We start from the raw sequence: 13993 nt of genomic DNA, 5'->3' as shown, positions 1-13993 counted from the left end.
ATAGTTATGTATTTCTTCCTTGCTTTATATTTGTGTGTGTCTATGTGTGTTTTGATTACTTCTTTGTTCTTCCTGTATCATTCATTGCTTTGGATGTTGCTCTGTGTGTGTTGTTTTTGTGTGTGAGGAATTGTCTTGTATGTTGATTTCAGCTTTGTGCCTTGTTGTTTGCCATAGTACTTCCTTGATCATTTTTATAGTGGTAGTATTGTTTTTTTGTGTGTGAATTCTTTTAATTTCTCCTTGTCTTTGAATACTTTAATTTCTTCATATTTGATTGATAATTTTGCTGGGTGTAAGTATCTAGGCTGATATTTTTGTTATTGGTTTTTCCTTCAGGTCTCTGTATAATGTCTTCTTGCCTACATGGTTTCTGCTAAGAAATATGGTTATTCTAATTGCTTTCCCTTCATATGGAACTGTTCTTTTTTCTCTGTATGCTCTTAGAATTTTTCCTTTTCATGTACTATGTTATACATCTTAGCTATAATATGCTGGTGAGTTTTCCCTTTGGGAATCTATACTGATTGAGATTCTTTTGGGTTCCTGAATAATTATCTTTTCATCCTTTAGGCATTGAGGAATGTTTTCTTGAAGGAATTCTTTGACTATTATCCATGTGATCTTATTTATATCTTCCTCTGCTGTAATCCCTTTAAGACATAGGTTGTTCCTCTTGATTGTGTTCCACATTATTCTCAAGCTTTTTTTTTTTTTACATTTTCTGCATATTCTGTTACTTGCTCTATTTTTATTGGAGTCTATACATTTATCTTCAACTGAGCTCACTAATTTGGGTTTCCATTCTTTCAGTTCTGCTCCTCTGTTCTTTTCAGTATTTTGTAGTTCTGTTTTTGTAGTATTTGATTTTTTAATTCTGATTGGATTTTTTCTTGCAAGGCATGTATTGAGGTTTCTAGCTTTTCTATATTTTGACTTTTCCTCTCAGACTCTTCCTTCATCTATTGTATGATTGCAATCACAAGCCTTAAAAAATTTTTCTGGTAATTCCATAGCTTGTTCAATTTCAGGCATTTCCTTTTTTTAAAAAATCAATTTATTGGCGCTCATACAATTCATCACAATACATAGATCAATTGTGTAAAGCATATCTGTACATTTGTTGCCCTCATTATTCCCAAATTCGTTTTCCTCTTGGGTTCCTGGAATCAGCTCATTTTCCTTTTTAATAATTTATAAATTATCAAGGGTTAATGGGGGAGGGGGGGGGAGGAAGGGGGAGGAGAAAAACAGGCATTTCTTTTAGGTCTCATTGGTGTTTGGTTACTTGTTTCCTTTTTTCTGTGTGTGTGTGTGTGTGTGTGTGTGTGTGTTTTGTGTTTAATGGTATCTTCTGTTATTTCCTTTACATTTTGGTGTAACTCTTAGGGGTATTAGGGACGTAAGATTTTTGGGGAGTAATTAACTGGTTTAGTGGTTCAGTAGAGGGGTGGTAGAAAAGTTATATTAGGTATGTGGAAAGAGTGTGTGGCAGTTACATAATCTCCTGCCAACTTGCGAAGGGGTGGAGTCTAGCATTTCATTCAGGTCATAGCTTGATGACCTAATTGGGAGGCTCCAAGGAGATATGTGGCTCACTAGAGGCCAGATACAGACAGACTCATCCGTCTTCTTGCTGACAAGACACATGGAACTATGCTAGAACTCTGGAGCAGGAGGATCCATGTGGAAACCCCTGCCAGCATTGAGATGGTTCCACTGCCACTGGATCCACAAGACTTTCCACCCACTGGCCTGTGATATTCCAGCATTCGGCAGCATTACATGTGTTGCATGAGTCTAAAGCAGAATTTGTAGATTGGTATCAGACATATGGGCTAATATCAGATTTATGGACTTGATTAGGACTGGGCTGGGATGTTGTCTCAATATACAATTGTTTATATAAAGCTCTTTCGAATACATATATGAATGTCTATGCATTTGTTTCTCTAGTCAAGTCAGACTAACACAGAGTGTTAAAATAAGTGTTGTGGGAAGATCAAAATGTGTAACAGTAAGTGTTAGAGGAGGGATAAAGAAAAGGGAAAAGAAGCAAAAATTAAATGTATCAAGTAGTGTTAATTGGTAGGTTAAAAGAAAGGAAATAAGACTTCAAAATACCTTTGTTTGCAATGACAGAGGAATTTGTAATATTTCTGATAAAAAGAAAAAAAATTAAGAGTATTGTCAGCATTTGATTTTATGAGAATAAGAAGGAAACAGCAGAAATATCGAGAAGAAAGGGGGTAAAAGGTAGGTAAAAAGAGTTGTCGGCAGTTGCTGTACAGTCTTCCGAGACCCTGTCTGCCAACACCATGCGAATGGCCTCCCAAAACCGCGACCCAGCCACAGCCAGTGTCGTAGCCACCCAAAAAGGAGCCGAGCCCAGCGGGGGTGCAGCCCAGGGTTCCGTGGGCAAGAGGCTACAACAGGAGCTGATGACCCTCATGATGTCTGGCGACAAGGGAATCTCTGCCTTCCCGGAATCAGACAACCTTTTCAAGTGGATAGTGACCATCCACCGAGCAGCTGGTACAGTCTATAAAGGCCTGAGGTATAAACTCTCCCTGGAGTTCCCCAGTGGCTACCCTTACAATGCACCCACAGTGAAGTTCCTCACTCCCTGCTACCACCCCAACGTGGACACTCAGGGTAATATCTGCCTGGACATCCTGAAGGACAAGTGGTCTGCCCTGTATGACGTCAGGACAATTCTCCTCTCCATCCAGACCCTGCTGGGAGAGCCCTACATCGACAGCCCTTTGAACACACATGCTGCCGAACTCTGGAAAAAACCCCACAGCCTTTAAGAAATACCTGCAGGAAACCTACTCAAAGCAAGCCTCCCGCCAAGAGCCCTGACCTTCCCTGTCCTTGTGTTGTGTTGTCTTCTCTTCCTTAGATGTCTGTCCTCCCTCCCCTCCCCCCTTGATTTCTGTGTAGAACTCTTATCTTAAGCTGTGGTGTCATTTCTGTTTTGTTTGTTTTTTAAATTGTCTCCATTTGCAGCTTTGTGATGATTATATTAAATAAATAACATTTGGGGTTGGTTAAAAAAAGAGTTGTTAAAGAAAAGTTTAGATGTTAAAATAAATTAAAGAAATTGTAAGAGACAACAGTATTTAAAATAAAATTAGGAAAAATAATACTAGCATAAGAAGCAGAAGAGCTGTTTCTGTATATTCATTTGTGCTCTAAGCTTTGCCCAGGAGCTTTTTCTCTGATGTGGGTGCAAGCTTGTGGATTGATGATGTATTGAAGGACTAGAAAACAAAAAAGAGTGAATTCAAAGGAAAAAAAAGTAAAGTAATTTATTTTCTTTTGTTATGTATACCAACAGATGGGGAAGACTGGATTATTAAGGATGAATTATAAGAATAGTGCACAACTTTGTTTTAAAGATGTGGAGGAAATAAAAATGATAGAAGACATTGCAATAATACCAACAAAAGAATAGCTAGGCTCTAGATCTTGTTGGTGGTGTTTTTTTTTATGGGGGTAAAGATTGAGTGGAACAGTGGTCTTGATCAGTTGGGGACAGTGTGTGGTAGTATGCTGTTTTACTATCTTGTGGTTTTTTTAGGATGTCAGGGTAGGGTTGAGATTAAGGCTTGTGGAAAGGTTTTGGTGGCTGCTATGGCTGAGAGTCCTGTATCCTCATGCTTTAGATTATCTTACAGGAATAGACCTCTGGTTGATGAGGCCAGAGTGCTCAGGATTCACTCTTTTCAGATGATATAGGTGACCAAGTGGGAGTGAGAAGGTGGGTCCTATACCTGCCATCTACTTGGTCTAGGAGAGAGGAATGAAGCAATTGCCTACTCAGGGGGTAGGCTGCTTATCTGAGGGACATGGGGTGCTAACCGGGGGCTGGTGTCATTAGATAGTTGGTGAATAGCTAGGTTCACCCAGTATGTGAGCCGGGAATGGCTTCTGAGCCCTGAGGCTTTTAGTCTTTTTCTCTTGGCCCAAATTCCCAGTCTGTGCTTGGTAAAACCACTGTTGCAGTGTCTACTTGTACTGCTATGCTAATATATTGCCAGTGGGCCAGGTGTGCATTATCTACTAACCACAGATGTAAAAAAAATAAAAGCATGTGGATGGCCCTGCTTAAAGATCAGAGGACATGCAGAGCTATTCTATAGGAATGGGAAATTAGTGTTTTTGAAGTGGGGCTGGAGCTCCCCCAGCTTGTGTAGAACGTTAGCTAATTTACTATTTATGCCCACTCCAGGCTGCCCTATAGAGTTATTCCCCTTCGGCTCAGAAAGCTATGGTATTCTTGCTATTGGGGAGGTAGAGCCAAGCTTATTTGTGCCTATATCTGCCCCTGATTGATCACATATAGAGCCACATCTCTGCAGCTTGGCTAGTCAACCACGCTAGAGTTAAAGTTGGGGATCTATGCTCCATTGGCTTTTACCAAGGGTGGATGACAAAGGGGAGTCTATCGGCAAACATCAATGCTATTTCATTTTAATAAATTTGTTTCTACTTATCTTTATACTGAGAATATTGTGGTCTAGAAGTGTAGGATAACCCTCTCTGAGGCCCTCTACTCTGGTCTCTGTGGAGTGTCTTCTGTGTTTCTTATATAGTGGTCATCTTGTTTGAGAATTCTTTCAGCTTGTTGCACATAATTTCATTATTTGTGTACATAGGCAGTATCCAGCTTATGAACAAGAGACATTTCCAATTATACTTTTAAGAATGTGTGGGTAAACTGGAATATGTGCATATAGTTCTTCTTTATCTTCACTGTTGTACTAGAAGGCTATTTTCATTTTCATTAAAATATTACCAATTTGACAGTGTTCAAGATTCATGTGAAATTAGAATTGGGAGTTGAAAAATAATGGGTATATGTAGCTTTTCAGTAAAATTTTGAATCTTTAAATCTAGGGTCAAATGAACATTTTATAAAACCTTAATAATCTTACAAATTATATTAACTATCACATGTTCTGTATTATCTAAAACTTCATAATATTAATGTTTCAAATAATTGATAGTTAAGATTCTCTTCATTTAAAAAACTAGCCTCATAATCAATCCAATAATAGTTCCTTATTTTCTTTTCCCATAAATCTATTTGAGATTTTTAGAACTTCTGGGATTTTAATTTAGGTCAAAAATAGCATAAGCACATATTATAGTATTTAGTTCTTTCTGAATTCCAAAACTCCATAAACACATAGAATAGATGTTCTATAAAATTGAAAAAAACAACCCTGAGACTACTGTAAAATTTGAGAGTATTAAGAGTGAAAGGGTGCAGTATAGCCCATCAGGTCACAGCGTGATGACCTTATTTGGAGGTGCTAAGCAGATAAATAGCTTGCTGAAGGAGGGGCACACACACTCCCTGGGATTCACTGCTGTTGAGAAGACACATGGAGCTACGCTAGAGCCCTGGAGCTGAAGGAGCAACATGGAGACCCCTGCCAGCACTGAGAAGCTTTCACTGACACTGGATCCACAAGACTTTCTATCCACTGGCCTGTAATCTTCCTGCATTAGGTGTCATTGCATGTGATGCATGAGTCTAAAGAGAATTTATAGATTGGTATCAGATGTATGGACTAATATTGGATTTATGAACTTGATTTTGGACTGGGCTGGGATGTTTTCTCAATATTCAATTGCTCTTGTATATAAAGCCTTTTCTTATACACATATGATTGTCTATGAATTTTTCTCTCTAGTTTACCCAGACTAACACAAGTATTCTGTGGATAACAGTTGGTTTAATAAAGGATTTTTTATAGTCTTCAAAATATAGTTGATTCAAAATGCTAGAAGATGTGTTCACCAGCTTCTCTTTGAAACTTATTTCAAATATAACTTCCTCTAATAAGATTTTCCTCATATATGCTTTTCTCTTCTTCTCTCCAAGAGATAAACCATCATACTTTCTTTCTATCAACCACAGTACCATGTACAGGTTTGTTTTCCAAACCATTCTAATAGGACATAATCCAGACAACATACCATATCAATCAGTACAATACCTACCACAACCATTTCCAAAACATTTTTTTTCCTTCTTATGCTCCCTAATTACCACCCTACCTGATGTACTCTATGGAGTCATCCAACCTGGGTTTTATATACTGAAAACCATAGAAAGCTACAATACAGAGAATCTAGAAGCTACCAAAAATAACATAATACAATACATGCAATAAACTTTAGGTGATTCCCTTCTGACCATTACAGATTATTATCTGAGCATATATGAAAGTTGACTGCACTTATTAACTTACATGTATATTTCTCTCACTCTGTAGACACTGAGAACAGAAATTGTGTCCCATTTCTCTTTGTGTCCCTAGTATCTAACACTACTGTGAAAGATTGATGGCACTAGTAATCCCTATTTTTTATCCCTCTCAGTAACCATGCTGCTATATGTCAAACTTTAGTATCTTTTCCCTTTGAGCCTAGACTTACTTTAGTCAATAATATGTTAACAAATGTAATGAAATGCAATGCTGTCTTACCAGATTTTCCTGTTCTTACAGTCTAATAGAGCATGCCCAGATTTGTCAGCTAGAAAATGAGAAACACTGGGTAATTTAATTTTTTTCAGATAAGATCAACTTAAATTACTGAACCATCAGCCAATTCCACACATGTGAGGAAGTCATGGTGAGATAAAAACATTTGATCTCCCTTTTGACACATTTTAAAGCTGTTTCAGTTTAAAAAAATAAAGTGAAGTGGAGATAAATACATGTGTATTCTTCCCCTGGTGAATCCCCTCTGACCATGGACAAGGGATGAAAATAGCCTTGATACCGCATAATGAATGGAAAAGTGGATTGTTGTAGATAAAGGTTCAAAATTAGCACCATATCGTTTATAGTCCCTTATGATCTATTTAAATCTGTTTTAGTCTTTAATATTTTCTGTTTTTTTTTCTATTGAGGATTTTATCTGTTTATCTTTGTTATTGTTGTTAGTTTTTGTTTTTTAATATTTTTCTGTATATGAAACAGAAGATAAGTAAACCTATAGAGACAATAATTTGATTAATGGTTCCTTAGGGATATGGCAGGGGCAGTTGAAGTGGGGGAAATATGCAGCTAATAATGGTAAGTAATAGAATGAAGAAAATGTTCTAAAACTGGTTGTGGTGTTGATTGTTCAACTCTTCATGATGTGATTGAACGATTGAATTTCATATGTGAATTATATGGTAAAAACTGTTGTAAACATTAAACACACACACACACACACACACACACAAGTCTACCCAGCTTACTCTGCAAAGATTCCTAGAGACACTATACAGCCAACCCAGATTCATAGAAAAATTTATGTTTTAAAAACCTTTTTATTGTGATTTGGTTAAAAATTTACAGAGTAAATTGGTTTTCCTTTTAGCAATTCATACGAATTTTGCTTCTTGATATTGATTCCAATCGCCATAATGTAACAGCACACTTCCAGCTTCCTCACTGTGTTTACTATTTCCGTTCATAATGCTTTACCATTCCTCTCTACCTTCTGAGTTTTATTCCTGGGCAAATGCTACCTTTTGGTCTCATGTTTGAAGGAGTGCAAGCCCTCTAGTGTGACTGTTCACTTTATAAGTCTGTCTATTGCTTGACTAAATGTTGAGCCATGGAGATGAGTTTGGCTTCAGGCTCTCAGAGATTCCACCAGTCTCAATTAGATCAGTAAATCTGGTCTATTCTTTATTATTTTGAATTTTTCTTCACATTTTTCTCCCAATCTATCTAGGAACTTCAGAGTAGTGATAGCCAGGCACCATCTAGTACTTCTGGTATCAGGACCATGGAGATTGATGTTCCAGTGGTATATTAGTTGATTGGACTAGTTGTTTCCACGTCTCAAAATCTCACTGCCATTGAGTTGATTCTGACACATAGCAACCTTATATAACGGGTTAGAACCGTCACTGTGAACTTCTAAGAATATAATCTTTTTTTTATGGGACTAGAAAGCCCCTTCTTTCTTCTTCTGAGGAGCCCTGGTGGCACAGTGGTTAAAGTTGGGTGGTTAACTGCAGGAACATCATTTCAAAATCACCAGCCACTATATAGGAGAAAAATGGAAGTTTCTGTTCCTGTAAAGCGGCGGTTCTCAACCTGTGGGTTGCAACCCCCCTTGGGGGTTGAATGACCCTTTCATAGAGGTTGCCCGATTAATAACAGTAGCAAAATTACAGTTGTGAAGTAGCAACAAAAATAATTTTATGGTTGGGTGGTCACCACAACATGAGGAACTGTATTAAATGGTCGTAGTATTAGGAAGGTTGAGAACAACTGCTGTAAAGGATTACAGTCTTGGAAACTCACAGGGGCAGTTCTGACCTGTCCTATATGGTCACCAAGAGTCAGAAGCAACTTGATGGTAGTAAATTTTTTGTATGTATTATATCCATATATATTATATAATACATCATGTATAACTGCTCACAGGCATTTAAGACTATGGTCACTATTCACCAAAGTAGGATGTAGAATATTATCTTTGTGAGCAATGTTCTGAAAATTAATCCTATTATCTCTCCAAAACTATGGCCCTGAGTCCCTAAACCCAAAAGCTATTTTACAAAAATGTTTTCACAACTTTGTCCCTTGTATGTTTTACTATATTTATGAATATAATTGAAGTACTATAAATACATATGTAAAAATACCTTCTGTCTAAACAATATAAATTTGTGGGTAAAGTTCAATTCACCTTCAACACCTGTTCAGTTTTCATTTCTTTGTATCAATTCTTAGATGATTATTAGTTTTGTAGGATTATTACTATTGTAGGATTTTTACTATAGTAGGATTACATACTATTGTGTTTGTAATAGTATTTACCTGATATGCTTTTTACTCTTGTTTTCCTCTCAGTATCTTCCATTGCCTCTATTATTTTGTTGTTATATCCCTTATTGAATAGTGATTTTCCCTTCACCTAAATTAATATATGTATACCTTATAATTAATGATTTATCCTCCCTCCCCTCCTATCTCTAGTAACTTTCAATACAAGTATTTTTCCTTTATGTAAACCTTTTTCTTGACTTTTTACAGTAACTCACTCACTGGCACTTAGCTGATTTCAACTGATGCTTAACCTATAGAACTTGGTAGAACTGCCCCTGTGTGTTCCTGAGACTTCAGCTCTTTACAGGAATAGAAAGCCCCATCTTTCTCCTATGGAGCAGCTGGTGGTTTTGAACTGCTGACCTTTTGGTTAGTAGCCCCATGTGTAACCACTATACCACCAGGGATTTTACAATAATAGTCTCATATAATATTTTTCCATTTGTGATTGATTAATTTAACTCAACATAATGTCCTTCAAGTCATCTATTTTATGAGGTATCTCCCAGATCTATAACTATTCTTTTTTTCCAGCATTCAATTTTTTTGCAAGTAGCATAGCTTATACATTCACCTGTTCTTGAATACTTAAGTGGTTTCAATCTTTTTGCTATACTGAATGATGTAGTGATGATCATGAGTGAGCATGTATCTGTTTGCATTACTTCTCTTATTTCTCTAGAACATATATCAATTTAGCTAGACAGGTCATGATTCTGAATGTTTTGCTAGTTATTTAATGATATAACGTGACCGTTATGTGATGATCTCCCATCATGTGATCAGATTTGATAAACCAGTAAGGGAATTTGCAGCACCCTTAAATCCATCACAGACTTGGCCATATGTGGCCTGCAATAACTTTTAATTTCTGAAATAAAGATAACTTACAAAGAGGATATAATACCACAAAGAGAGAATAGTCAGAAATGAAGTGCATCTTTGGACTTAGGATCCCTGCCCCATGAAGTATCTAGATGCAGGGGAAGATTTATCTCAAAATTTATGGCTATCATGAAGGAATGTGAAAGTAGATGAGGACCTTTCCCAAAAGCTAAAAGGGAGAAAGTCTTCTCCTTCACAGGAACTGTAATTTCAACTCCATATCACCAAAACATAAGAGAATAAATTACTGTTTGTTAAAATCACATACTTAACTGGCGCTGCTAAAATAGCACTAGATAACTAAGAGAGTGAGAGATATGGATCTTTTAAAAATTTTCTGCAAATGGATATTCAATTTAGCAAACAAGCTTTAATTTAATAAGTTTCAGCCCTTTGTCAGCTGTCCATAGGTGCATGTATTTAATTCTGGGTTCTCATTTCTATTTCAATTGTATGCATTCCTATTGTGGAATCATTCCCAGGGTGTTTTGATTACTGGAGCTGTATGCTTTGAAATAAGGGAGTTTGAGTCCTGATTTTTTTTTAATTTAGTGGAGCTTTGCTTATCCAAGATCTCTTTCATTTTCATATAGTGTTGGTTGTTAGTTTTCTCTATTCATTTAAAGAATTATTCTGGATAGGTATTGCAGTATATCTGTAAATTGTATTTTTGTACATTTTCATATTGTTAAATCTTCCTATCCATGATCATGACACATTATTCCATGCATATGTCATTGGATCCTGTTAACAGTGTTTTGCAGATTCCTTTGCATAAATATTTTGTATCTCTGTTTAAATTTATTCCTAAGTACGTACTTCATCTTTTAGGGTTGTTATTTTAAATAGATTTGTCCTTATTTCCCTTTCAGAATTCTCTTTGTTAGTGTTGGGGAATCTAACTTATTTTTGTATGTTGATCATGTACTCCGACATTTTTCTGAATGATTACTAGTACTAGCAGTTTTCATATTGAGTCTGTGGGATTTTCTATGTTTATGATTGTATTATAGAAATAGTTTTACTTCTTCTTTGACAATTTGGATGCTTTCATTTACTTTTCTTGCCTTATGACTCTGATCAGAACTTCTAATATAATACTGAATAAGTGTAGTGATTGGGCATTTTCTGATTCACATTTGCAAGCAGAATGTTTTCAATCCCAGTCCAGTAAGAATAATGGGGGATTGTTGTTGTTTATATATTCCCTTAATTATCTTGAAGAATATTCCTTCCATTCCTATTTTGTTGAGTTTTTTTTAATCAAGAATGAGTATTGGATTTTGTTAAATGCCTTTTCTACATTATTGATATAATCATGTGCTTCTTTCCTTTCGTTTAATTTATTTAGAAGATTTCATAGACCATTTTTATAATGTTGAACTATCCTTTTTATTATATTTTGTTCTATTCTATTCCATTTCTTATTCACATTATTTTTAATCACCTCTTTTTTTGTTAAATTATGTAATGATTTGTCAATGGATTAGTTCTTTCAAAAAATCAATTTATGATCTTGATTCTTTCTGCTGTTTTCCTGTTGGTGTTCAATATATCTTTGCTCAAATCTATAATTTTCCTTCTTCTATTGACAGTAGGCTCATTATTCTTATTATTTGCTCTTCCTTTTCTAACTTTTGAAGATATTCAATTAAAATATTGATTTTTGATCTGCCTTCCATTTTTTGTATGCACTTATTGCAAGAAATTGACTTCTGGGCTGCTTTTACTGCTTCTAAGTGTTATAAGAGTTTTCATTCTCATTTGATTCAAGACATTTTTAATTTATTCTATTACTCCATAATTTTAAGCAGTTTGTTATTAAATTCCCAAGTATTTTACTTGTCTCCCCCTCTTAATCTTCCTATTATTGATTTCTTCTATTTTATCATTGTGACTTGATTAAATACTTTTTAGCATTTCAGTAATTTAAAGTTTATAAAGTCTTATTTTCTTGACAGTCTATTCTTGGAAATGTTCAATGTATGCTGAGGAAAATGATATATTGTGTTGTTATTGGGCAGAGTTGTTCTGTATATGAATGTGTTCATGAAGTTATGTTTATTGAATGTGTTATTAAGATTTTTGGCATCTTTGTGATATTTATCTCTAACTCTTCTGTCCTTCATCAAGAGTAGTGTATTAACATGCCATACTATATTTTTCTCTTCTTTTTCTGAAATCATGATCACACCTGTTATTCCTATAGATGTTTTCCTGTATACTTTTTAGATTTTCTTCATTTTTTATTATGTTTTGAGTATTCCTGTAACAGATTATTACTGTGGGATTTGTTTTCAATTTTTAAAATTCGATCTTCAATTGTATTCAATATCAATAATATAAAAAGAGGTTGCAACTCTATAAAATAAGATTAAAAATGAAAAATATTTAAATAAGTACATATATAAATGGCAAATGAATATCAAAGCATGCTCAACTTATTAGACATTAAGTAAATACAAATTCAAACCAAACTGAGAAACAATAACCTATAATGTGTTACCACTACACACTTATTAGAATTGCTAAAATTAAGAAAACTGACATTACACAAGTGTTGCAGAGCAACTAGAACTATCACGTACTAATGTAAATGTGATAGTAATTTTGAAAATACTTGTGCAATTACTTATAAAGTTAAACATACACCTACTATATAAATTCCAATCCTTGGTATTTAAACAAGAGTACAAAACATATATTTCTATAGAAGGTTTATATTACAATGTTCATGATAATAGTAAAAAATACAGTAATGCAAATGATCATGAATTTGTGAGTAAATAAAATTTATTTTTATTTATAAAAATTAATATTAATTTATTTCTCTTGCACTTATTCTATCTCATAGCAACCATATAGGACAGAGCAGTACTGTTCCACAGGGTTTGTGGGACTGTAAATTTTATGGAATCATACTGCCTCACCTTTTTACCATAGAGAGGTTTGTAGGTTTGAACCACCAATATGACGGTTAATAGCCCAATCATAAGATACTTCACCATCAGGGCTTCTCTATTATTTTTTCCAGAATGCTATATGAATGGAATCATAGAGTATGGAGTATTTGAGTTATGACTTCTTCCATTTAGCAAAATGCTACTCTAATTGATCAATGTTGCTCCTTTATGATTTTAATCATATAACATTTTAAAAAAGCAAAAATATGCAGCTAGAAATAAATTCAGTGGATGCTAAATGCTGAGTATTTAGTGTAAATTACTGCAAAGGGTCAGGGTGAAAACATTTTGAGGATATGTAATATCTTTATTGAGTGTTATTTACATATCTGCATATGTTTGTCAGAATATATCAAATTGTACTTTTAATATGAGTACATTATATTCCATATAATAATGCCACACAAATCTAATTTTAAAATATAAATATAGCTACAACGTATCTCCAGTCTCCTGGAGTAGCACAGGAAGGAGCAGACTCAGGAATTGGAGCAGAAAATGCAATGTGCATCAAATTGCCTCTCTGCATAACTTTATCTTAAGGATCCTTGGTGGTGGAGCAGCTCAAAATTTAAACCAATATACAACCAGGACTCCTCTGGTGAAACCATCTATGCCTGAATTTTTTGGTTGGAAATGTTCATGACAAGCTCTCTTTCTTTTGTTATAGGTCTGCTACGGTTTTCTACATTGGTCTGTGTTAGATTTGGGTAGAAACTTTCATCTAGGAAAATTCCAAAATCTTTTTGAAATAGTTTATCATAGTAGTGTGTTGTTATTCTTTTCATTTAATTTTAGTCTGTAATGATGTCATGCCTTCCATTTCAAATTTTAGATATTTGCATTTTCTCTTTTCTTTTCCTTTGTTAATTTTTCCAGTGGTTTGTCAGTTTTGTGAAGCCTTTCAAAAAGTAATTTCTTATTGATTTTTCCCCATTATTGTGTTAGGCCAGTTTGACTAGAGTAACAAATCCAGTGACACAGGTTTACAAAAGAGCTTTATATCAAGAAGTAGTTATATATCAGGAAAACATCCCAGCCCGGCCCAACTCAAGTCACTATGTCTGATACTAGTCGATAAGTCCGTCTTTAGACTCAGGCAGCTACATGCAATGATGCAAAATGTCAGAAGATCATAGAATGGTAGGTGAAAAGCCTTGTGGATCCAATGGTGGTCTAAGCAACACAGAGCTCTGACAGGTCTCAGAGTGGCTTGCCAGCATGAAGCTGAAGGCAGAGAGAGAGAGGGAGATTCAGACCCTCCTCATGAGAAGGCCATGTCTACAA

At 35.1% G+C, this 13993-nt stretch overlaps 1 protein-coding gene across 3 annotated transcripts; it reads left to right on the top strand.

The window, feature by feature from the left end:
- Positions 1-2324: 2324 nt before the first annotated feature.
- LOC101655581 (ubiquitin-conjugating enzyme E2 C-like) lies at positions 2325-2813 on the top strand. Of its 3 annotated transcripts, none has more exons than XM_030885755.1 (2): positions 2325-2460; positions 2542-2813. In XM_030885755.1, the coding sequence occupies exons 1-2, from the start codon at positions 2325-2327 to the stop codon at positions 2811-2813; spliced, it is 408 nt and encodes a 135-aa protein (XP_030741615.1). The 3 variants fall into 3 exon arrangements, with proteins under 3 accessions (XP_030741615.1, XP_030741614.1, XP_030741613.1); XM_030885754.1 differs by having other exon boundaries at positions 2325-2609; positions 2682-2813; XM_030885753.1 differs by having other exon boundaries at positions 2325-2813.
- The last annotated feature ends 11180 nt before the right edge of the window (positions 2814-13993 follow it).

This window comes from Echinops telfairi, unplaced genomic scaffold (assembly GCF_000313985.2).
Source record: "Echinops telfairi isolate 266 unplaced genomic scaffold, ASM31398v2 ScPeMD7_44;HRSCAF=162, whole genome shotgun sequence".
NCBI lineage: Eukaryota > Metazoa > Chordata > Mammalia > Afrosoricida > Tenrecidae > Echinops > Echinops telfairi.
The sequence above is the reverse complement of the archived record's forward strand: the minus strand, read 5'-3'. Positions and strand labels throughout refer to the sequence as shown.

Excerpts from the sequence above, each read along its gene's own strand:
- LOC101655581 (XM_030885753.1), top strand. The coding sequence starts at position 2,325 with ATGGCCTCCCAAAACCGCGACCCAGCCACAGCCAGTGTCGTAGCCACC.